Raw genomic sequence first — 26,118 nt, 5'->3', positions numbered from 1 at the left:
GGGAGTGATCGTTTGTGATGCTTGAATGGTCACCTTTTGGATTTGGTAAACATGTAGCTAAAACACAGGTGCGAGGGAGGGAGGATTTAATCTTGTGCAATTAACCTTTTAAATCAATGATCATTTGTTTAACCTACGCGGAGGTGTGATTTATTGAGCAAAACAAAGCTTGTTCTGATTTTACTGGTGATTTTATTGTGGATTTTACGACTCAGTCAGTTCATCTAATAGATATGAGATAAGTGGCAGTTTAAGCTTTTATATGTGAGTAAAATGTTCTTTTTTTTAAACACAGATTTTCATGTGTTTGAACATTGAAAATAATAATTACTATAAATTACCCATGTGTCGGGCATAGGGTCAACACATAAAGCTTGCATGTGAACCTCGGTTCTCACCACTACAGATTCATTCAATAATTTTCTATATAATAATCTTAACACAGACTGGTCCAATGACCCCTGGGGGCCCTGTGGGGCCAATAAAGGAAAAAGTGCAACAGAGAGTAAAAAACAAACATTAGGACAAACACACACACACACAAAACGGTAAAAGACAAAAGAGGGACTTCAAGGCAACAATGAAAACATCTGAATAATAAGGAATAAAGGCTCACTTAACCTTAAAGATGTGCACTCAGATCTGCTGCAGCTTTTCCAGGTTTTTACATTTGTTTTCAATGATAGTATCTGTCTAGCCATGAAGTGGGCAGCATTACTATAGTGTTGTAAAGTCACTCCACAGCACTATGTCCATCATGCAACTATGTGATATGGTGTAGTATGCTTTGTGTTATAATGTGCTCTGGCTTGTTATAGTACCATTGTAAACCTTGTACAACCTGCTCTGGCAGTACTTAATTATAACTGCCAATAAAGCACATTTGCATTGCATTAAATGCCTGTGTTGACTAACAAATGACGCCTAATCCTTAAACACACCTGCACTGTTAAACCCTTATTTCTACTGGATTCACACTAAAATGAGACCCGGCCACTGTGATGATGGACCATCTGTTACCAAGCTTACTGGAACTGATCCCTAATGGCACCGGACCACGTTACAGCATAAAACACTGACATGACTGACCGTTTTCATGTGTGTATAACTTGTAACGTCTGAGCGTAGGAGACGTTTAGTTTCGGCCCATGACATCTTGCCACATTGTTGACTTCAGCACAGACATGAAATCACAGAGCTGATGGAGAACTTCAGGATTTTGTCAGCAGGAAGTCAGTGAAGTCACTCTAAAAAACTTAACTTCTCTCTGCATATTAATTGAAGGTTGCCTAATTGTTACCACAACACAACTGAGGGGATTACTCTCATCCTCAGCAAACCGTTAGATTTGTCGTCCACAACATCAGATATTTTCATCTAAACTCCAGGAATCTGACACTATGAAGTTATCGTTGCTCAGCTGAGTATCAATGAAAGATCTGTTGCTCGTGCTCGCACCGTTTCCTGCTGAATGTCTTCCATCACAGCGTACATAGTGGTTGTTTGTTGTCCTTCTGTGCTGTGACTGAGGAAGGCTCCCACAGACAATAGGCAGCTCACAGGCTGATGACTAAGGAAGGCAACCTGCGGCGGAGTCGTTATGGCAACAGAAGCTTGCCAAACAGACTGTGTTGGACAACTGTGAACACACGATCAATACCTGCCGTCCCTCCGCTCCCATATGACATTTTAGGCGTAGGTTCATTGCGGTAAACTATGCTCACGGTGGACATTTGTGCAGGGAGGTCAGTTCAGCACACTGGGCTGCCGCAGGACCTTAACGCGGGTCTACCCGTCAATATCAGTTTGTCTTTATCCCACTGAGGTCACTGTAATGCCTGTGTCCCAGTTCATCATACTGGTCTGCTGGTGCATGTGGTCTTTCTGTCATAAAGCATAAAGCTGAAAATAAACAGCATTATTTTATTTTATTTGCACACACATAAGACTGCATAAAATCCAGATAATGAAAAAATGAAAGACGTGTCAGGAGAGGTCGAGAAGCCACAGGAGAAAAACAAATAGCACCCCCCCCCCAAAAAAAAATAAAAAATAAAAATAACAAGAAGCACACAAAATGAGGAGAAAAACTAACCAATCAGTAGGCAGCAATCCAATGAAAACAAAGAAATACGTGAAAAACAATACAGTGAAAAAGAAGCAAGAAAACAAATATATATACATGTCAATAAATAATTAGACATCACAAATTTCTAAACAAGCTCTTGATAATGAGCACTTTGGAGTTCCATACCTGTAAAGTATGATGACTGACCATGTCTCGTTTGGTAAAGAGGAAGGTGAAGATGATCAACCTGTCTAGTATTATACGAATGGATTTGGGACTTATATTTGAAGGAGTTGCTAAATGATGGTGGTAGAGATAAAAGCAAGAACATATATTTATGTATAAACACACACACACACCTGACGAATGTTTGCGTCCTGTACTGGAAGAATGTTCAGCTTTCTAAAAGGGGGGACAGGCGTCAGAGAGTTGCCGATCATACAAAACTTTTCTACAGCAAACAAAGCTTATGACCACTGGAGGGGTATGTTTGCTCAAACAATATTACCTGAAACCAAATGGGGATAAAATAAAGCTAATCAACAAGAGACATTTATGAAAGTTCGTAGTTTTCTCCATAGTTCTTTTTTTAAACATATATATAGTTATACAAGTCTTTCTTCAGGGTTGGAAACTTTCACCAAGAGCCTTGTCAACAACATACTAACTTTGTTAACTTTGTCAGACTTCTTTGCAACAAGTCAGAAACTGAGTATTAACAGTACCAATCTTCTTCTTTCAACTTTATCACAAATATTTATTCCGGCAGAGTTTTGTGTGTAAACACCAACTTGTGCAGAAAAAAGGTGCAGATTGTACTGTGCGAGGAAGACACAAACAGAAAAACAATTAGCTTTTGGTGCAGACCTGACACTCGTTTAACAGACCGCCCTGACTTCTTGGCACTTATTTCTTAACACGACAGAATGATGGAGTGGTGGTGGTGCATGTCTGAAAAAGCTGTATGTTGCTTGTCTCCTTTTCAATAAATATGCAGCAGCTAGATCAGAAACTGGAGATGCACAACAGTACCAATACAAAACAATACATACAAGGGTTGAGTACATTTTAAAAGGAGGAGGTCCAATAGTACCGCTGTGTTGAGCAGGAACATCAGGTTTACCTGCGGAAATGTATGTGCAAAACAACATGATTGTCTGATCAACAATTTAAGACAATTTGGTAACAGCTATCCATACAAACCCTCTGAATTCCCTTGATCTTTAAGTCCGCCACACGCAAATGTCCTGTCTGCAGATCTTTCTTTCAGTCATCCATCCATCCATAAAGTGCCGTTATTCTTTCTGATGTTCGTTTAAGTGTGACATGGCGATGACGTAATCTCTGAATCAAGATGAAGTTTCCGTGAATAAAGGATTCCAGACATGAGGTGTAGGTGGAGAACAGGATTTCTCTCCAGTGCTGGGTTTTAGTGTTTGGTAAGGCGAGAGGGGGAGTTTCCTCCATGTTCAGTCGACAATGGCAGAGAGCAGAGCCATGACAGCCACGCCACAGAAAATGAGCAGGATCTGCAGCAGGGACTGCCTGGAAACGCCAACAACAAAGGTGACAGATTCAGACTGATTCAAGGACTTTAAAGAAATATGCCATCTGCCCATTTTCACACCACAGAACCCACTTCACACAAGATACAACAAGCTTTCTTCTACAGTAAACCTCCTTCTTACACTGCCACTATGGTTCAACTCCAACAATAACAGAACAGGTTAAAGGTACCCTGTGGAGATTTTGGCCACTGGCAGCGCTATTGAGTCATGTTTTCAGATGTGGGTTTCGTTTGTAATGTGAACACAAGTGCCAGGATAAACATAACTCTTGTTTATTTACTATTCTTGTTTATTTATAAAAATCCACAGGGAAACATGAAAGCTAGAGTAGGTCATGTATTTTTGAGGCATTTTTTTTGTAATATTTGTCAAAATTCTCTTTATATCCCAACAACAATAAAAAAAAAATAAATAAATAAAAATCAAGGATCAAGGATGTTGCAGGATTGGAATAAGCCCATCCAATAGTTAAACTTGGCCCAAATGAAACGACTGGATGTATCTGCCTACGTACTCGCCTACCTGTGCGCACTCTGCCCCTGCACTCAATACACATGACTGGAGTCTTCCACTAGGCCAAGCAGATGTATAACTAAAGCTATAGTGAGCTAGTTGCACAAGAATGGCAGAGAACGCGCAGCCAGAATTTCCCAGTACTAACATACTAGCTGACAGCTGTTATTCCAGTCGCTCTGGTCTTGATGAACAAAAGCCGTGTTCAACGTTTTTGTTCATTATCATAATATGAGGTGTTTTCTTACATGTGAATGAGACATGAGGTAGTTTGATACTGTTAGCGATGACAATGATGGGCTGAGCTCCGGTAAACACCCCCTGAGCTGACAGACTCTTGTTCAGCAGCTAACACAGCAGCACAAAGCACACACCCACAGCAGTAAGCAGTAGCTGTCAGGCCTGGGTAGCCGATTCAGACTGAAAGATACATTCGCAACGGCTATTTTGCTTGTGTTTGTATGATTGTGGCATTTAGCAGAGCTGTTTATTTATGTATTTATTAAAAGAAGCAGCCTTCCATCACTCTGTGTGTTTATGTGTTTTGGGTGAGTGGCTTTGCAGGCCTGAAGGGATGGGATGGGATTTTTCTGTTGGATTAATTTTACCAATCCCAGCTTTGAGGGCATGAGTATTTAAAAACATGCAACATACCTAAAACTGGACTCCTCCAGCAGGTCAGGCACCACATTCACCAAGGCTATGTAGAGGAAGCCTCCAGAGGTGAAAGGCAATATCCAGGCAGTGGCGTTTTCTAGACACAGTAGGAAAGACTGATTCTGGCTGCTGTAAAATAATTTCCAGTTAACAATAATGTGAACAATTGTATGCATATTGAGAATTGGTCCAACCTTACCTGTACCTTGTGGTGACTGAGTGTACAGGGCGAAGCAAGCACCCAAGACCCCAACCAGCGCCGTGGACAGCTGCATGCGAGCGGCGCTCCACCGGTCAAAGCCGGCCCTCAGCAGAATGGCAAAATCTCCCACCTGCAGACGACGACACAGGCGAGGAATGGCTAAACATTTGTCGTGTTTACAGCCACTGCAGCAGCCTGATTCACCCTATGCGCTTTCAGCTATGTAAACACAAAGCCTTCATGTAAACCCTCCAAATTTAGATATGATTTTGTACAATTTAACCAAGATTTCTGTAATCTCACCTCGTGGGGGATTTCATGGAGCAAGATGGCAAACGTGGTGAGGAAGCCAACCTGCAAGAAATGACTCATTAACACCACTTTGTCTTAGTTCCTAAAAGAAATGTGCTCTGTAGAATCAAGGGGGAAAGACCTGGGACCACCTACACTGAGTGCTAATCTCTACGTGTTCAGTTTGCAATGGATGGAGGAGACAGAGATAAAGATATAAAATGCAATGTAAAAACTTGAAGAGCTTCTTAAATAGCTGTAAAGCTTATACAGTCCTAGATGACGAGCATGATGAGGGCTATCAGTTGTTTCAATCAGAATTCAGGAGCGTAATTGCACAAATGCATCACATGTGGGTGCAAACCGGTTATAGGTAATAAGGTAATATTAACAACAGCAGGTAGAGCAACAACAAATGCTGACAAAATGATGAGGCATAATTAAGCTTTTTTTGAAAAAAAAATCTTTAAAATGAAATTAAAAAAGCTAAAAATGTTTCTGAGATAATAGCCAAAGACGTCAACTGCTGTTCACATCAAATTAATCTAATGTTTTTGCATGCAGCTAGCAATCCTAATGACCAGTTCCCTTTAAGATAAGACTTTAATGAGCTGAATTCACAAATTTACATTATCCTGATATTTTTCAGTGCTGTTCACTAAGAAGAGATCTAAGTTTAACGTATGTTCATCGGCCATTAAGCATTAAAAACCGTGGCGCTTGATGATCTAAGTTTAACGTATGTTCATCGGCCATTAAGCATTAAAAACCGTGGCGCTTGATGATCTAAGTTTAACGTATGTTCATCGGCCATTAAGCATTAAAAACCGTGGCGCTTGATAAAACATTTCACTGTGGCGAACAACATTGTGATAAATACGCATGAGAGTAAACAGAAAACACCGGTGAGATATCTTGTATGTGTACGTTTGAGACATCTAGTGAACTTCCTCTCTGGCACATTGATCCATAGTTCATGCTGCTAGCCTTATGTCTCTCCAGCTGGACTCGCTCCTTCCCACAGCCACAAATATAACTGAAGCAACACAAATACATGGTACTGCAGTTTAGCAGTTTTTCAACAAGCCTGAACGATAATATGACAAGAACAAGTTTCAAACTAAAAAAGGCTGTTGTAGCCTGTAATGAATGTCCATGAGTGGTCTACTACATGACTGTTGGAAAGGTACAACAGGTCCACTGCTCTGCCAGTGAGCCTGTATACTCTGTCAAACACTGTATTCACAAGGAAGGTGTTATACATCCAAATTTCCCTGCCATTTTGCAGCTCTTTTACTTAATACTAAATCTTTTAAGTGCAAGCAACTGAATTTGCACCTGTAATATAGCAGATGCAGCCTAATATTTGCACTGGATGGATATTTAACAACATGTCTCTTATTCAGTCTGACATGGCCGTCTTGTTAGTGAGTCTCTTTTTTCAGATTTCAGTTTCCCTGGTAGGGTTACAAATCTACAGTACATCTACTTCTATATGCAGTTACAGTTCTTCATCATTACAGATTGAGTGAATTTTGTGGGGGGGTTTTGGCAGATGGTGAACAAGAAGTAATAATTATGGGGTCAATCAATGATGACACTAACAATTAGGATACCTCAAGTATCCTAATTGTCCTATATGCTGAACTGTAAGACGCCTGTTGTCATCTTATGCACTGTTATAGCCATGACTGTCAGTTCATGAATGTGTGCCAGTTTGGTCTTACCAGCAGTCCATGTCTAAATATGCATGGTGAAGAATGTAATCACAATTTCACACAAGGAATTTGCTAAACTAGTCTGGTTAGAGGTGTGCACATTTTTAGCACATAATTCTGTTTACACACAGTTGAGAACTAAAGGCCCAGATCCAAAACTGCAGTACACTTTCTGCTTTAAAATGCAATTTCCTCACTGATGGTCTTGTTTTCTAAGGCAGTATCACAGTTTCAACTACTGCCTAGTTAAAACTGTGACATCCAGTGTTGGAACTTCTGCTTCAAGGTTTGACTGTATGAAATAACATGAATTACATATGCTGCAATCTCGACAAAACAGAAAAAAGTCCACGTGTGTATGTACTACATGCATATTGCTCTAAATGTAGCATAGGGTGAAGGAATGGTTAGCACAGCTTCTTACCTTTTTGCTAACCAGGAAACTCCCTGCTACTGCCAGTCCATGGGTGAAGTTGTCAATACAGTTGGCCAGCAGGTTTAGGTACCCACTTGTCTGTGACACATAAAACATGATGCCACTGTTACTAACAATACCCAGAGCTACATTTATCAGTCACAGCATTCTCTTTGAGGATTCAGTTGTGGTTAAATCAGATTAGTTGGACTTCAGCTTTTATAGGGGGTAATTTAAACATTTTCTGAATAGGTCTTGTGGTGTTGGCTAAAGTTGCTCCCAGTTTTGTTGTCTGATGCCATTAAAATAAGGCTGTAAATGTGCAGTCTCTCTGAGGAAACCTGGAATCTGAGTCCAGCGTAAGAAGACAAAGAAACTCAAAAACACTTGTGCAGCTGCTGGTGATGTACCATGAATTTCTGGGACACTTTTGCTGTTGATGTGTGCTGGGATACGCTGCAGGCCCCTGCAGCCCTCAACAGGATAGGCAGGTAAAGAAAATAGATGGGTCGATGGATTTCTCTGGGCTTTTTTTCTAATACGTTTCATTTTGTGGAAGTCTCAATTCAATGAACGGTTAGCTTAGACCATGCTATTTGGTATTATGACGGCAGCTGATTCACAGCTGACACATTTAGTTGCTTTTGTGTGGTAATCCTGAAGTTTTGCTGGCATGATTGGCAGCTTGGCAGGCTTGACTCTCAAATTTAGTGCTAACTAGATGTTGTTCATCCTCTTTTCAACATTTTGACATGTATTTTACGTGGGGGATTTTGGGAAACTTTTATTTAAATACAAGTTTAAATAGCCAATAGTTGAGATGTGGGGGACACAGTTCACAGACACAGTTCACAGTCACTTTTACATATTTTTTAGCCCCCGCTCTTTTTGAGCTATTTGTCTCCAAAGTCTAGCTATAAGCTTAAAGATGTCTTATCTGACTCTAATAGACAAATAATCTGTGATTACACTAACAAAACTACACACTTTTCTGATGAAAAGAAAATATGAAAATGATAAAAATGAATGATAACAATGATAAACACATAAAACAAGGTACATTTACATATGTTACGAGTTCAAATATGCACTGTGCAACACATTGAAAGGAATTTGCTGAAGACTGCAACACAAGGTTGAGGGTATACAGGGGTCACAGTCTAAAGGCAAAGACCTTCAGTAATAAAAACATTGTTGGGTTGTATTAAAAATTGTGTTAGGAGTAGGATGAACTGTACAATTTCAAAGAGCCAATAAACTGCGTTAAGTTGATCTTTCTGGTTTCATTGAGCCAACTAAGTTGCTGGTTGTGAAAAACTACATGGAGGATTGAAGAACCACAAGGATCTCTTACATAAGCAACAGATATCGAGAGGTCACCCCCAGTCACCGCTTTCTGTCATTTAGCACCTTTTTTTTTGTTAACTGGAAAATGTTTTGGTTGTCAGCATTACCTTGATTTTCTCTGATCTTTCCTGCAGACTCTGTTGTTTGGAGGATTTCCATGACTCAGCGTGGTGCCCATTTCTGAGTGATGCCACTGCCTTTCCACTGAAAACTGAATTAGACTGCGTCTGTGGAGAAAATCCAAAGAAAAACAAGGCAAAAATAAACATGCTGTCCCCACTTGCACCATGACCTCATCCTCTTTTACTTAAATTTTTCATTCAAAAAATGTATGCTCCAATTACGTCCTCCCCTGAGGAGCCACCCTGTCCACCTTGCCCACAAACAGCACCAGAATAACTGAAAATAGTGAGTTAATGGTAGCCTGAATTCCACGGTACAATAAACAGCCATTTTATTGTTGCTCCCACTGTGTGTCAAAGGGTTCACCCACTGCCCTGATTATTTTTCTAGCTTCATGTGCAGCAATAAGAAAAAAAATGTACTTCTGCTTTATTTTTCAGACATAACAGATGACCCAAAAATCCCAGCACTGTTCAAACATGTATATATTTTGAATATGGAAGAAGAGACCAATTCATCTTAGCCTCCGTTTTCCGAGAACAGCCAACTTCCTTGTTCCCTCACTCAGAAACCACTTGCGTTGCCATTTAGACTGATAATCAAATTAAGTGAGAGGGAAATGGCTTGCTGTCGTCTGGTCGCAGCAAGGAAATATTTGCTTCGTGTCTATGACTGAAGCATGACGAACTAATAAATTGTGCTGTATTTTCAGGGCTATTAATCCTCCTCCTCCTGCTGTAAAACAGATTGGAGCTAAAATGTCACTTCAAAACACCTTGTGACTCTTATTTATGATGAAAATAATAACTTACAACAGGAAAGTGATAAAATCTCTGCACACATATGATGCGTCCATGAAAAACACTGACTCAGATTAGCCTGCACGGAGCATTTAAAAGAATAAAATACATATGACTTCCCTCTCTGTCTCTTGCGCATACTGTCACAATGTGTCCCTATCTATTGTTGCCTCTGTCTAAAAGTTGAGTGCTCTCCTGTAGACGCTGAAATGGCTAAAGCAGCTGCTTCACCAGACCACTATAAATAGACAACAGTGGAGGAGCTGAGCTGTGGATTCCAATCTTCTCCCTCACTGGCAAACAAAGAGGGAGGATGAGACAGCTTTTACACACATCCTACGACTGGACGTTCATTGAAGAGGTGTATTAATGATATAAAACTTCTAATCGATTACATTTTGAAAATAATTTGCCCAACACTGTTATAATTAACCTTCCCTGTCTGCACATCTCTGCAAGCTTCCAGTCAAGATGGCAGCGAAGACAGCAAAAACTGGAAATTATTCATCTCACATCATGCTGAACTTTACTGTATCATTACATATCAAGTATGAAATTAAACTGCAGATGCTCCAATTCCAGATGAGAATGACAACAAAGACAACCAATTGCCGGGTTGTCTTGGACAACGCTGTCCCTGACAAAAGCACAGAGACGGGTGAGGACTCAGCAGTTAGAGGTGATATAAAACAGAGCAGTCTGAGTCCAGTGATCTAAAGGATTAGCTGCGGACAGATACACACAAGGACACACACATGATTTCCTCCAGACTGATGCCTGGCAGTGATAACAATAAATATGAACAGCTGTTTCAAGCCGGCACAGAGCAGACACAATATCTCACATAGTTAGTTTGCTCACTGATAAACACCCATTTCATAATCATTTATACTGAGAGGCTCTTAAAGGAAGAGTTTGACATTTTGGAAAATACACTTATCTGCTTTCATGCGGGGAATTAGATGAGAAGATCATTACCACTCTCATGTGTGCGCAGCTGTTAGTTGTGTTGCACTATTTCTTGGCCGAGTGCAGTAATATCCCAGAGTCTCCGCTGGCTGCCTGGCAACCTCACGGTGATGACAAGACGTGAGATTGATATTGATCTTCTCATCTAACTCTCCTCAAGAAAGTGAATACTTCCCAAAATGTCGAACTGTTCCTTTAAATTTAGATGAGATCACTGAGGCTGGTTATACAGTAGGTCATCTGGTGCTACAGCCACACAAAAAACTGACAGAAATATGCAGACCAAGTACTACAAGAGGTCCGCACTAAGCATAGCTATGAAAACAAAATGTGTGAAGGCTTGTGTCGACATGTCTGATTGCAGTGAGAATCACATGTACAGCAACTGGCAGATTCATCTAAAAACACACTATTTCAGCTGAAATACTCACAGCAGAGTTAAAATTCAGGTCTGAATCTGAAGTGGGATCCTCCTGGCTGTCTTGGTCTGGGAACATCTTCTCCAGGAGTAGGAAGGCCAACAGGCCAACGATTACCCACAGGCCCTGAGTCATGTAGTGGTTTTGTTTACCGGCTAGGATGGAAGCAGAGAGACTGTACATAAGAATAAAAGAGCAAATACAGTAAGTGACGACTGAGCTGCAACACGGGTGAGTGGTACTGCTAAACCAAAAGTTACAGAAAATAAATATAAATTAATGCTCAGTAAATATTTACATGTTGAAAACAATGAAATGCCTAATAATATATTTCAAAATAATCATATCTGAAGAACTTTACCAGCTTTTGTTGTATGTGAAAAGCAACATTAGCAAGGAAAGAACATGGAGTAGTAATAATAAAGTTTTACATTATCCTGAAAAACGGATCACTAGCCTATTTCTACTACAATGATCTCATTCTCATGTATGTTTAAGAGGGAAGAATGGGTCAAACAAATAATAAATACTTCAAATTCAAAGGTGGTGATGTGGTGTTGGTGGAAGGGCGACCCACCTGAAGAGCCAGAGAGTGCCCACGCCTCTGGAAGCAGGTGAAGGAATACATCGCCAAGGAGACCACCAATAGCAAAGCTCAAGAGCTGCTTCAGCTTCTGGCATCCAGCTGAGAAAACACAAAGACAGAGAGAAAAAGTGACAATTAACAGCAATAAACTGTTCATCTATTTTTGGAATTGCACCTTTTTTACTGATTGATTCGAAACATGACACATACACACAAATCCACATAAGTGTCTCTGGTTCAGGCTGCTAATAAACACAGTGATGACTCATGGCTTCCACAGAGTTTTTTTTATGCTTTAGGAGCTCCCTCGGTAATGACTAACCCTCCAGTCAGAAAACCCACGGACTAAAATACATGTGGAATGCCACGTTCTAGTGGGTGGGGCCACTGAGGAGGCCTAAAACTGACCTACAGTAACGTTGGCCTGCTACTGAAGCATTTCAGCACAAGACTGTTTTATGTGCCAAGTGAAAATGCACATAAAACAAGTGGATTGAGACGCACATTGTGTGAACTTCACATATACTCTAAGTGCCACTGCTTTAGTCCAAGTACTGGATGGAATGCTCTGAAATTTTCATTCATGGTCTCCAAAGGAAGAACCCTACGAACTTTGGTGGTCATCTGACTTCTTATCAAGCGCAACCAGCAGGTTAAAGTTTTCACATATCCAGTGGTATCTCAACATTGACTGAGTGGATTTAATCAAACATTGGTACATGTTTCCTGACTGACAATGTATCCTAATGACTCTGGTGACTCTTTGACCCCTTTACTCACATCTTAGACAGATTTCCATGAAACAGTTTCAGACATCCAAGTCCATACTTCTTATGTTTTACGTTTTATTAATAAACACCTGCAAAACTAATGACATAACTGCTTAGCATCAGCATGTTAGTATTGTGAGCATATTAGCATGCTGATGTTTGCATTTAGGTCAAAGTGCCACTGTGCCTCAGTACAGCCTCACATAGCCGCTAGCATGGCTGGACTTTTGTTTAAAGGTACCTGTGGGAGTGCGAGACATAAGAATGCTCAAATTGTACATGCAGTGATTTTAATTACACATGCATTTTTATGTTTTCCTTTTTCCATTCAACTTGATTTGGTGTGGAACATGGTGACCTTTTAACCGACAGTCTGACATGTGTGTTGTGTTTGTCATGTCAAAATAATGTTTGTAAGCATCTTTAAATTCACATCACTTACTCGGCGTCTATTTACACTTTAAGGTATGTTTAGGCTTTGTGCAGAAAAAAATGCAATAAGTTCATGAGGTCACAAGTGGAGATGTTCTGTTTTCCAGCAGGCTGTTGTTTTCCAGGAAGTTCAAGTGCCCATCTCACAGGAATTTTAAAGATGTGCACAATCTACAATTTAAAACTATGAACAAGGTGCAGCTGGGTCTGGGGCTGGCTGAACTACTTGGTGATGCACTGGTGTTGTTTTGTGAGTGTAAGAATGGTGGATAGTGGATGATGTGGCAGACGGGTGGCCTATCTGTAGGTTCTACAATGAATAAACCTAAATACTAAACCTATTTTTAATGCTGGCATAAATAAAGTTATTATGTTATTACGATGACTAGCTCTTCATGGCACTGATACAATGATTCCTGCCTCTCAAAAAAAAAAATTAAAGGGCATCTTCTCTCCTCAGTTACACAGATATAGTGATGTATCATTGATGACTGTCCTGCAAAATATTGCAAATTACAGCAGTGTCCGTGCTGTGTTATCATTATTGCCAGAAGTGAGATATTGAGAGGCACGAAGGAATTCACAGGCATGTTTAGCTTACATATTGCCATCTCTTACCTTCGGTTTTGAGGGCTGCTCCAGCTTCGATAGGAATGACAAGCAGGGGGAAAATCCCACTGAGGCCTACAGCAACAGAGCCCACCAGGGACAGAAGCCAAACATGAGCGTGTTCGCTGACTAAGAAGTCTGCCACTGCCCGGAGGCCTGGGAGGTCATCTGTCAGGCCGGGACCTGGCCCTGCAGCCGTGGCTGTTGCATGTGCCATAGATGTTTGTGACATCTTCTGGCTGCTTGATGCCGCCCTGAAGGTCAGCATCAGCAGGATAATTGGTATAAACAGAGCAGCTACAGCCCGGCTGGGCTTCCTACAGCTTCCACCTTTCATCCGTCCCACGGTCCGAAAAGCACTTGCAACCAGTAACGCTGCAAGAGAGGAGCACACGTTCAGACAAACAGGCTTCTCCTGCACCTTTTCAGCAATGTACGAAAGTTTTAAATGAGCATGTTTTTAAATCAGCCGTCACACAGGCCAAATCACAGCTACACCTGGCACAGTTACTGTTCAAACTACCTAAAAATCAAGAAGTAATTAGTTACTTTTTAAACTCAAACCTGATGCAAATCGTTGGTACTCTGACCTGCTGACACAAGCTAAAGTTGTGTTAAAAGTTCAGCTGTGCCAGAGAGAGAAAACTCCAGAAATACCAGACTCCTGTGCTTTCTTCCTCCAGACAGCTGTCTGTGGATATTTGGCCATGGCTCTTATGAGGTGTAGTGCAAGTAGCGTTAAACTTGCTGCAAATGATTAGACATTTTTAGCTGAACGGCCGCAACAGACAAGTTATTCGTGTTTCAAAGCATCTAAACATGCTGCTCATCATTTTCCTATCTAGGAGTTAGCAAGACGAGAGTCGACCAGATGAAGCACCAGTGAACTCCCAACAGTTGTGCTGCGATATAACGTTAAAATATACAGGAAAAAAAAAAAAAAAGCCACGGCGCTAAACTGCGAAACAACGCGGCAAATTAGCCGTAAATGAAAAGCAGCCTTTTTGTCGACGACATACTGAACTAGCTAACTCTCACGTCTGTGAAAAGTTAGCAAGCTAACGTTAGCCGCCAAACGCACTCAGAGCCATGCAGGCACTCAGCTCGCTACAGAGATTAGCTCCGCAATCACCGCAAATCAACGCTAACGGTTCCCCTGCTAAAACTAGCGTCAGTTTAAGTTAGTGCAAACGCACGGGGCCGGGAAACCTCTGCAAACTGCTAACACCAAATTACAACACGAGTGGGACATTTTATGTTAAAATACCTTGTGGTTTCGGCAGTCTTTGCACCAGTGTGTCCCTGCCATCCAGGCCGACTTGATAACGGCAGGCTTGCGCCGCTGAGTTCCACCAGACTCCCAGCTGCTGCGGGCAGCTCAGAGGCACCGCCGGTCACCACGGCTTCCCTAAACAGCCACGTATCAGGATCCTGGAGGCTGAGGGGGATAAACAGGAGAGGAGAGTCAGGACATGGATCCCGCCCCTCCAAAATATCAGGAAGTAACTTCATGTTTTGTCCCAAAGGACTCAAACTTTTTCCACATGCAGAGCAGCCTCCAGCAGGCAAATATAAGGAGATCTTTATTTTGTTGGATATTATTGAAATAGTGGGGGGAAAAGTGGAGATAATTAAGCTAATGAGGAAATCTGCCATGCTCATACGTTGGCTTACAATAAAGGGGTGGATGTTCACATTTCACAAAGTCACAGATTCCTTATTTTTAAATTTAAGGCCAATCTAATTGACTTGGAAGTAAAGGCTTAACTTAAAGAAAAATAATATAGAATAATACTTTTCCTTCTTTCTTGAGTTATTATACCAAAATTAGTTTTACTTCACCAAAATTATGTCCAAGGAGCTCTTCCAAATGTGTGTGGTTCACTTCTATAACACTTTTCTTTCCATATATATTCACTCATATTGAATTTATAACAGACTGTATATTGGACAGAAACAGTCTTCTCATATGGGGCCCTTAAGGATATATATTTCTCCTTTTTAAAAAAAAAAATTGTTTCACTTTGTATGTGTATATGTACACTACATATGTAGTTAACTATGAAGGCTATACTGAGCATCTTGGGCACAAACATGCCCTTTCAGATCAATAAAGTTCTATATTTTGTTGGTAGGCCTTCTTTCACCGAAGATATTGAAACATGACAGGATACTGTAGGAAAAGCACAGATGTAAATATTGAAGTTAATGCTTCCGTTTAGCTTCTTCAGTTTCAAGGTTGTGGTGTAGTGCATGCTGGATCACTGTCACACTGTCACGGCTTTTCTGGGACGGTTCAGTAAACAGAGCCACTGTTGGTGTTATTATTAACAACTGTTTTCCGAGTATGACAAATACAAATGTCTGTATCTATAAAAAGGCCTGTTTCATATTTGGAGTCGCTCCAGGATTGGATTTCATTGCCACAGTTTGTCTCTCTTAAATTCACAGTGTTATATAAGATGTACAGTGTTGTAAATGAAATATAAGTCGGTCTACTATTTCCCTCGAAGTGTTACACATATCCAAACACAGGGTTCCCCATCAAAGCAGTTTGGGTTACTGCCACCTTGCAAGAGTACAGCATTCAAATGACAGAGGATCCGACCTATTCAAGACACCATCAGCCAAAGTGGGTCAGTGCCAAATCTAGCTTTTATTGGCGTATCAGTGAGCCCTAAAAATCAATCTGTACGGGACTAAAGAAGTCTTCCAATCTGATTTAAGATATCTAACCTGATATATGTGACTGTCTCCACATGAAATCTTCTTCGGCTCTGAGCAACCTTGGCCTAAAATTACTAACACCAAAACACCATAATTAAAGCTACATAAGTGACAAGAACAACCAACCATCAGATAAAACCTGAATATTCCCAATACATGAATAGAAATTGTCAGTAAATAGAGAGGCATGCTGTCAGTGCTGTCCTCAAGGGCCTCACTGGATTACACTGCAGTTTTGCAATGTATGACTTTATTATTGTAGGATGTGTTTATTGAACAAAAAGATGATGGAGACTGAAACAAACAGGCTGTCATGATTCGTGCTTGCCACGTCCGTTTTATGTTGGTTTTCTTTTGTATCATGATCCGTGTTTGTCACGCCTGTTTTATGGTGAAGATTCTTCCTTTGTGTTATCATAGTCTGTTTCTGTCACATCCTGTTTTATTTTGAAAGTTCATGCTATGTTTCTGTTTGCTTTACTTCCTGTGTTTTCCTGCCTTTGATCTGTTTCACCTGTGTGTCATTAGTTGTCCTCCCTTGTCTACTTAAGTCTGTGTCTTCCCCCCCAGTCTTTGTCAGATCGTTGTCTGTGTTACCTTCCGTTGTCCCTTGAAACCTTGCCTTTACCTTATGCCACGTTCTATGTAAATGAGTCCTTGTGTTATCTTTGTTCATGTCTGTGCCGTATTTCACATTTTCCTTGGTTTGTCTTTCTTTATCTTTGCTGCATTTTTGCAAATGTTTGTCCTGCGTCTTTAGTATTGTCTGTTTCCTAGACTTCCCACCGTCCATGTAGTTTGTTTCTAGTTTTTGTCTTTGTCTCCAGTCATGCCCCAGTCCATATAAGTGTGTCCTTGTCATTAGCCCAGCCACAGCCCCTGTAAGTGTGTTCCTCATATTGTCTTGTTCTCTGTCCTCTACTGTTGTCAGTGTATGTTTGCCATGTCATGCTCCTTGTAAGTGTTTCTTGTGTGTTGTCATAGTCTTTTGCCTACCCCCGTTCCTAGTAAGTTTTTTTTCCTTGTGTTGTCCTGTGTCCATGCACCATGCCACATTTCTTGTGTTTGTCCAGTGCATCCTAGTGGTGTCTTCTTTCCTATATTAGGCCCATCTGTCCTTGTGTCCTTGTGTTTCTTCACAGTTCACTGAGGGTTTTTTTTTTTTGTTAAATAAATCCAGCGCCACCTCGTGTCTGCATCTGGGTTCAACCCAAAATTTCCCTGAAAACCCCACCTTTCTGAACAGGCAATATACTCATCCTGATGCATTCTGTCACTGCACCAACTTACAGAAAATAGCTCCTGTTCCTATATCTGTTACACCCCAACTATCAATTATAATCACCACACTGAGTTCCAGTGATCAATGATCACACATGCTTCTGATTGAAAGTAGAGGCTATTGGTCACACTGATGGCTTCATAACCTCCACCGTCTCTTTCACTGGTTTAAATGGTTTTGTTGTAGCCATCACAGGAAAACAGACTTTATCAGTGGTGGAAAGTAACTAAGTACATTTACTGAAGTACTATACTTAAGTACAATTTTGAGGTTTGTGTACTTTACTTGAATATTTCCATCTTATGCTACTTCGTACTTCTATTCCAAACATTTCAGAGGGAAATACAGTACTTTTGTAGGCACACTGTGTAAAACATAATGTGACCATTTGCTAATCCCTTTTTACACTTCTAACAACAACAGTACAAAGACAAATATATTTAATGTTTTAGCTCATCAACTTCACTGATTTTTGCAAATATCTGAATTTGATGTAGCAACACATTTCAAATAAGTTGGGACAGGAGCAACAAAAGACAGAGAAAGTAGTTGAATGATCCAAAAACACCTGTGTGGAACAAACAGAGACATTTCCATGGTAACCTTCTCAGTGTTTTGTAGAAATAACTGAATAAATACAGATTTGCGTAGCAGAACTATGTTTCCTGCATCTATGTAATTGTCCCACAATCTCATCTTTCCACCCCCAGGTTGGGAGTCACTGAGCTAATCTAACTGTATATACAGTACATCTAGCCCCGCCTTGAACAGCTGCAACAGTGAAATGCTCCTTGCACATAAATGCATCAATATAACAATAGAAGAATTCATATAGTATGTTTTTATTAGCACCATTTTTCTACAGTATGAGTTCATTTAGCTGACAATATCTGTGTACTTTTACTTAAGTTGGTTTTTGAATGTGGGACTTTTACTTATGGAGTATTTTTTTTTTATCATTCATATGAATAGTTTTTATTCAAGTAAAGGATATGTTTACTTTTCCAAAAACATCTTTCAAACAAAAGCAGTGAATCAGTAAAAATATTTTAATCTATTCTTCACATATAAAGTCTGTTGAGGTACACAACAAGCTTTTTAGAGGGTTGCTCCCATTGTTTGGTCCCCAGGGGCCTGTTGCACAAAAGTAGGATTCAGACATCCAGGATAAGTTATTGAGCCTCGCTCAACCAATCCAAGACAACAGAGTTCAGGCTTAATTGGTTGCACAAACGCCAAGCCAGGATAAGTAGACAGGGATTCATCAAGCCAGGTGAAACCAATCCTGGATAAGTTGCAGCACACAGCTCCTCAAATAGGGCCCGCAATCAATCACAGATTGACTGATTCACCATGGCATCTCGTGCAGCAAACTTCTCCCCGTTGGAGCAGGAGATAATTATGGAGGCATATGAAGAGGTGAAAGACTAAATTTAAAAAAAAAAGGAAACACCGCCACTGTCATTAAACAACAAGAGAAAACGTGGCAAGGTATTGCAGATCGCCTGAATGCGTAAGTATTGCACAAACACACACTCACTACTCCACTGAAACCGTCACAATTACAATCCAAATAGTTTATTAACATCCCCAAAAACGTAGTTGTATTCTGATTATGAAACAGCTGGAACTGCCAGTAAAATTGACTGCAGATGTGAGTAAAATCATGTAAATGCAGCTCTGTATTTGTTCCTCATGCTCCTCTGTTGTTTCATTCATTATGTGTGTGTATGTGTCCTTTGTTAATTTTTTAAATTTAATTTATTATTTTCAGATTAAACATGACTGGGCCCAAACGAGCTTGGCAGCAAGTCAAGATTAAGTACAAGAACATCCTGCTGAACAGTAGGTGCCCTGACAAATATTATGCATGTACATACTTTGTACCCAGAGGGTGCCTGCTCACATATTGTCTGTACTTATAGCAATTAAAAACCACAAGCAAGGCACGGGAGGTGGATCACCACTAGCATACCTAACCCCTCAGGTGCCCATGAGGGAAATTTTGTGAAAAGGAAATCCTTTCACAGCATTAATGTTCAGGTGAACATGACTTTATGACATTAATGAACACTGTACATTGCTTGTGATGTGCATTGATTGGTTTAATAGTCTACATCTTAAAATTTCAGATGGTCTGCAATGCTGACTACCTGATCAGCAATGTTGTGGCAAAGTGGCCTGGCTCAGTCCATGATTCCCGAATCTTTCGGCCCTCTGCAGTCTATCGGCGCCTTTCACAAGGTGAGCCACATGACCTCGATTAACAGCCACTTTTAACATCAAGGTTGTGTCAAGAATGTCCCTCTATTGATGATTTTGCATTCACAGGTGAATGCTCTGGTGTGCTGCTGGGGGACAGAGGGTATGCCTGTGGGCCTTTTTGCCTCACATCTTACGCAGACCCTCAGGGAACACAGCAGGCATATAACAATGCCCATGCCAGGACAAGGGCTCGGATCGAGATGACCTTTGGCCTCCTGAAGGCGCGCTTCCAATGTCTGCACCATCTGAGGGTCAGTCCAGACAGAGCATGCAATATTACTGTGGCTTGTGCTGTCCTCCATAATCTGGCCTGCCAGAGGAAGGAGAGGGCCCCCAGAGTGCCCTCAGACGTGGACTGGGACAATCCAGCCATCTTCCCGGATGACGACAGTGGTTGGCTGATCAGAGACCAATATGTTTTAAATTTTTTCAGTTAAAGTGCATTCTGTACATTGAAGTTGAATATGGCCTGCAATAGCAGAGGTATTATTTTCTATTCATTTGGCCTATTGTGCTGTGTACTGTGTGTCTACAGGCCTGACATTTGTCTGTTCATTTGTTCAGTATGGATTTGTCCTGCATTTATTCCAGTGTGCAGACATGCAGGGTGTTTTATATACAGACCTTTGAGAATGTGTATTTATTCTTGTGATGAATAATATGCTTTGATTCTGTGCTTTCTATCTCGTAGAGCACTGTGTGACTTCACTTTTGAAAGGAACTGATGGATTACTTGCTTTGATTTACTCTATTCAATAAAGGAACGTCATGTCATCATGTTACTGTATGATCTGTATTATTGTATTGATTGATTCCTTTATTTTGAACATGTAATGACAAAACAAAGCAAACAGACAAAAAGTGATAAAAATAAAGAAGAAAAAAAATGTCACCCTCTTCAATTCATGCTGATCTCAGATTACATGAGCGAAAGGGAGTAGGAAGAAGTGTAAACTTATTAAACCCTACCCCTTAAGTACTATTACATTTTTATCAAAAAACTCATGACTAAAACATCATGATTCATCCTCAACCTATACATGATCCATATATTCAGCAATTTCTGATAAATAACATGCACAGTATGCAGGCATTGACAGTTACATTATGTATTGAACAAAACACACCCAAATACCTATTAGTCCTGACTATCTCACAAGAATCAATTCTTTATACCTTTTTTTAAAACTAAATTATGCTAGATTCTTGTTTTATCTCTACACAGAATTTGTTCCATAGTTTTACTCCACAGATCGTAACACAAAACTTTTCAATGTAGTGCGCACTTTAAGAATCTTAAAATTTAACTCACCCCTTAATTTATAATATCCCTCTCTCACAAAACCATTTCTGAACATTACCTTGCAGTAAGTTATTCTTTGCTTTATACATTATTTGCATAGTATGCATAGCATAGTATTTGCATATATAATATATGATTGCAATTAATGATCACAAATGTTTAAATAATGACAGTGGGTCTCGTTGAATGTGATAAGAATGTGCAGTGGGAGGTGGAATAAATATTGGTTTCCATTTGTGGTAACTGCTGACTGAGATAAGGGATGAGATTAAATAGATCCTGGAACTTAGCCTGGTCTGGAGCAGGCTAGCTCCACAGAATATATCTCCATGGTAAATTATGTCAAAACATATCCCACTTCCCCCTATCCCGCTTTTGTGCAACCAGATCAAGGATAAATTGATCCAGGATAACCAACATATCCCGGCTTAATCTCTTATCCTGGTTTTGTGCAACAAGCCCCAGGTGGCCGGCACCCTGTAGCCCCACCTCACCTCTGGTGGAGCACCCAAGGTCAAACTGTACAGTGAGTTCCCTTAATAAAGTGCCCCACCAGCAGGTGGTGCATGTGACAGGAATTCACAACAGCCAAGAAGAAAAAACTCATTGTATTACAACAGCAAGTACATTTTATCTTCTGACTCAGAATGAACTACTTTTTAAAGTTGTTTAGCACTTGTAGCTACAAGCAGACACTAAAAGTATTTCAGCAGTCCCTTCTGAGGTGAGGGAGGGTGCCATGTCCTCCTGTATTTCCCCCCTTTTCATTCAAAGAGTGAAACCTGTTCACTTACCTTTTCATTTACTTTCCCACAGTCTGAGATGTTTAAAGTGAGTTTGAATGAGCTGGAAAATGAATGACATTGGTCAGCATTTTCAGGTTTACCGTCACCATAGTGATCAATAAACATAAAACAGGTTAAATGTACAAACGTGTGAAACGTGTGATGATTAGCAGTCTTAACTCATGTCAGAGATGTATTATTCGGAGCCAAATGGACGATGTGGTCTTTAGGGACTTTGTTTTTAACATTTAAGATTTCTAACCTTCTCAAAGTTCTCATATTTTCAGAAATAGACTGGCTAACTGACAGGCGGACATAGCACAGTGAGATGTGAAGATAACAAAAAAACATGATTAATATCTGCACTGAGTCATCCTTGTCTGACTTGAGCAATACACAAAGAAAGAGGAACTCGGTTGTTTGGTGGGATAGGGGCTTGAAGCCTTATATGGGTGAATGTGCGTGTTTGTTTGTGTGTAGTTTGGGAATGAAGATATTCGATAAAAAAGTTCAACTCAGATTACATTAAACAAACTGAGACAACAGAATAGGCCTACTACTGCAGAGCTGTTCTAATGTGTTATGTAAAAAGGATAGAAAAAAGTCCCTTTTCACTGTGAATGGTTGTGTGTGCGCGCGTGTGTGTGTGCCTTGTGATTCACCCTTGTCTAATAATACCCACAGCCTGGTCTGACTTTAAATCTTGTGGAGTCCAGAGAAAATGAGGAATCAGGAATAAGAAGTGAGAGAGCTGGATGTCCCCTGCATGCATGTCAAGCGACCGTTCCATGTCATTGTGAAACACATGATGGCCACTGAAACCTCAGTCAGGAAACATGGGCCTTCTCTGTGCACTGTCCACCCACAGAACTGAAATCTTCGGCGTAATATACTCTTGTTTATTGCAGATTCAGAAGCATTAAGTGTGAAACAGAAGGCATTTGTAAGCTGGGCCCCACGTTTGGAGGCTGATTCAACACTGTAGATGTCTGCTGGATTGCCTGTCAGACTGCTAAAAACTCAGAACTGGGCAGTGCAAAATTGTATTCCATGTCAAAGAGAAGATGTTATCAGTCTGCAGGTAATTTGTAGCTAACACTGCCGTGAACCCTGCAGGGCTGTCAGTAATAAGCCATCTAACACATGCAATCCTTTTTTTTTTCAACTTAAGTAAAATTTGCATTATTTCCGTCCTGCAGTTTTACTGTGTTGATTGGTATCTGGCCAAGATGCATCTATTTATGCCGACCTTTGCACTGAAGCAAGGTATACATATAATTGCAAGCTATGTTGCCTTCTAAAAACTCTTTGCAGCATGTGACTTGTGAGTAACTTAAAAACTGCATTTGCAGGTTGCAGCTCTGAACCTTGTGCAGATGCGAGGTGGTTTTCGGTCCTCTTCAACATCAACAGCAGCTGCTTTGTTTTTCAAATGAGCTCCTCTCATTCATTCAGTGAGGATGAATAAAAATGAATCAATTAGTTATTCCAGCTTTGCATGTCACACGCTCACAAATGAAAAATAAATAAATAAATCACACCCAAATGCGTGCACCTGTTTCATGAAACTTGTGCTGCAAATACGTGCTGAAATATTGTTTTATATTCAAACCCTCAGCTTTTTGAAACGTAGCTGTTAAATTACAGCAAGCTGTCTGTGCCTTCTATTGAAACGAGTGAGATTAAGCGGAAGCATCTAGTTCTTTGTAGCTGATTGAAGTCAAAGTGCTGCCAAACTTCTCTAAAATCTCTTCTATGTTTACATGCAACCTGGGTCACAGTGAACTGTCAGTATATTTGGATATATACAAATCTATTATCCTTACAGAAAACTTGGAAACAAAAGAAACAGATTAAAAATAGATTCCTAGCGAATACGCAGTGCTGTGCACAAAGAGCTCGCTTTAATTGTGTCGTTATGTGTTGGTAACTAATATACAGTGAATCTGAAAATGAAAACAGGTTCAGTAAGTGTAAGAGAGGCCGCAGGCTTTATGTCAAGATGTGGCCGAGTGAGCTCATCGGCATCAGGAGTTCATACGAGATACGCACACAAAACTTGTTTGGTAGGAAGAGTTTGTCACCTTCTTGTTTTAATAAGGAAGAAAAAGAAGAAGGAGAAGAAGAAGAAGGAGAAGAAGAAGAAGGAGAAGAAGAAGAAGCCTTATGGTACCAACCTAAATTGGCAGAATTAAGGAAGTTTTTAGTTCCCCTGCTAATTCAGAGATATATAGAAAGCCTGCATTTTTCAACCACCTTTGGCAATTTGCTTCCAGTAGTTCAACAACTCCCCTGTGGACACCTTTTCAGCTCACTGATGGATGTTGTGCAGAGGCCGACGGTAAGACGTCTGTGGGAGACTGTGGGCGTATCCTGACTTTTCCTTACAAGAGCGCGCCGATATGATGGTGTTTTAGTAGAACTTTGTGTATTGTAGGTCTACAATGTTGAGTTTCTGACCTGATAAATGTGTTTAAACAACATTTTACCTGGGTATTTACTTATAACTTCAGAACTGTATTTTTCGCTTGTTTGCTTATGTTTGAATGTTTGAATTAATACAAGATTTCAACTATTTAATCTTCTTTCTGACAGCCTGATTTAGTCAAACACAAATATAAACAGATCCTGTCATCTAATGTGATCTTATATTATCGTCAATTACATTTTTTCATGTGGAAGGCTGTACCATCTTGCATTAACTTAAAACACACAAATCAAGAAGTGTTGTATTCAGCTTCTTTCAGTTATTTAAGAGTAGTTATTAATGTATTTATTTTCATAAAAGCCAATGAATGATTATGCTGTCTTGGATGATTTATTGTTTTTTGTGATACACAATTAACCGAAGTAAGTTATGTAATATAAAGAACAGTACAGCCTGCCTGCGAGACTTTTTTCTCTTTCTTTCTTTCTTTCTTTCTTTTTTGAGGGCAAAAACTTTTTTTGTTTCAACTGAATTACTCAACTATCTGAGAAGAAATGGTGAGCGAAGACGATTACGAAATTTACATACTGCCACAGGAGTTACAGAGTGTGGACATCAAGCTGCAGTCATTCTGGTCAAACTGATGTTCTGCAGAGGAGGAGCGCAATACTTCCTGTTGCGACGTACCCTGTATCCTGTTTTTTTCCACTGTCAGTGGTCATGCGTGTCATTCCCCCTCTGCAAGGCTGTGTGGGCACAATCTTGTGACCCTGTGCTGTGAATCTTCTGAGACTGAGTAAAGGGAGAGTCAGAAATCTCTGAATGTCAGCATAAAAAAAACAAAAAAAAAAGTATAATAGCACACTAAATGTGTCTAGTTCTGTTGGGAAATGACTACATCTTTAGCGTAGCTTGCTAAAAGTTCATGGGTCAGATGCCAATAAATAACAGACGTATGTCCTTACATAATCCCTCTGATCTGAAGTGTTAAGTAAGCTGCAGCAGTATCAGCAACAGTACCATTTGATAACTAGCAGACCGTGCTTCCTTCAGATTGTTCATGGCCTCCTAAAATAAGTGCATACAAAGATAGTAATGGGAACATTTACACCCCAATACAACAGCCCCGAGGCGCCGAACTGCATGGCTGAGTATTAAGAGGTGCCAATGTAACCACTTGTGTACTTGTGTGAGCTGTACCCATCGCAGATATGCATCTCGTGATCTCAGACAGAAAAACTGTGAAGTGCTGAGTTACACCCCACGACGGGACCACAGCATGAAGCTGCTACTGCAGATCACAAGTATATCAAAAAAATATAACAACTTTCACAACTTTATGCTACGTGCTACAGCTTGTTGCTTTTATAGAGTTAGTGCCGGTGAAAACAATAGCACCAACACCTGTTCAAGGCTAAGGCAATCCAATGCATTAACCCTTTCATAGTTCAAGCCATAGTTTTGTTTTGGTTTTGGGTTTTTTTGTCTGTTTTATTTTAATTTCTATTAGTTTGTTATTATTTACTGTTGGTTAGCTTAGTTTAACACAAAGGCTGGAACAGCTAGGCTGCTGCAAATTTGACAAAATCTGCATACCAGACCCTCCAAAGCTCACAAGTTATATCTTGTTTTGCGTCTTCTTCTCTACTTGTGCTAGTGTTGCAGTACGTTGTTCAGCAAAACTTACACAGGGTCAGTTTAAGTAAATATGAGTATTATCCACAATATGTTAGATTATCAAGACTGCCCAATGCAGAAAAATGCTGATTACTGACACTTTGATGTGTAAGTAGTGTTGTCCTTTTGTAGTCAGTTGAAGCAGAGCTAATATAAAGTATTTT

At 40.2% G+C, this 26,118-nt stretch overlaps 1 protein-coding gene across 1 annotated transcript; it reads right to left on the bottom strand.

Annotated features, from left to right (window-relative positions):
* Positions 1 to 1,913: 1,913 nt before the first annotated feature.
* On the bottom strand, positions 1,914 to 14,891 carry slc39a13 (solute carrier family 39 member 13). Its single transcript, XM_041937787.1, has 10 exons — positions 14,755 to 14,891; positions 13,497 to 13,862; positions 11,668 to 11,775; positions 11,103 to 11,245; positions 8,887 to 9,006; positions 7,442 to 7,531; positions 5,312 to 5,362; positions 5,006 to 5,138; positions 4,804 to 4,903; positions 1,914 to 3,613 (listed from the first exon to the last, which is right to left on the bottom strand). The coding sequence occupies exons 2-10, from the start codon at positions 13,822 to 13,824 to the stop codon at positions 3,538 to 3,540; spliced, it is 1,149 nt and encodes a 382-aa protein (XP_041793721.1). The 5' UTR covers positions 13,825 to 13,862; positions 14,755 to 14,891; the 3' UTR covers positions 1,914 to 3,537.
* Between the last annotated feature and the right edge of the window lie 11,227 nt (positions 14,892 to 26,118).

Source organism: Chelmon rostratus, chromosome 1, assembly GCF_017976325.1.
Source record: "Chelmon rostratus isolate fCheRos1 chromosome 1, fCheRos1.pri, whole genome shotgun sequence".
NCBI classification, from domain to species: Eukaryota; Metazoa; Chordata; class Actinopteri; order Chaetodontiformes; family Chaetodontidae; genus Chelmon; species Chelmon rostratus.
The sequence above is the reverse complement of the archived record's forward strand: the minus strand, read 5'-3'. Positions and strand labels throughout refer to the sequence as shown.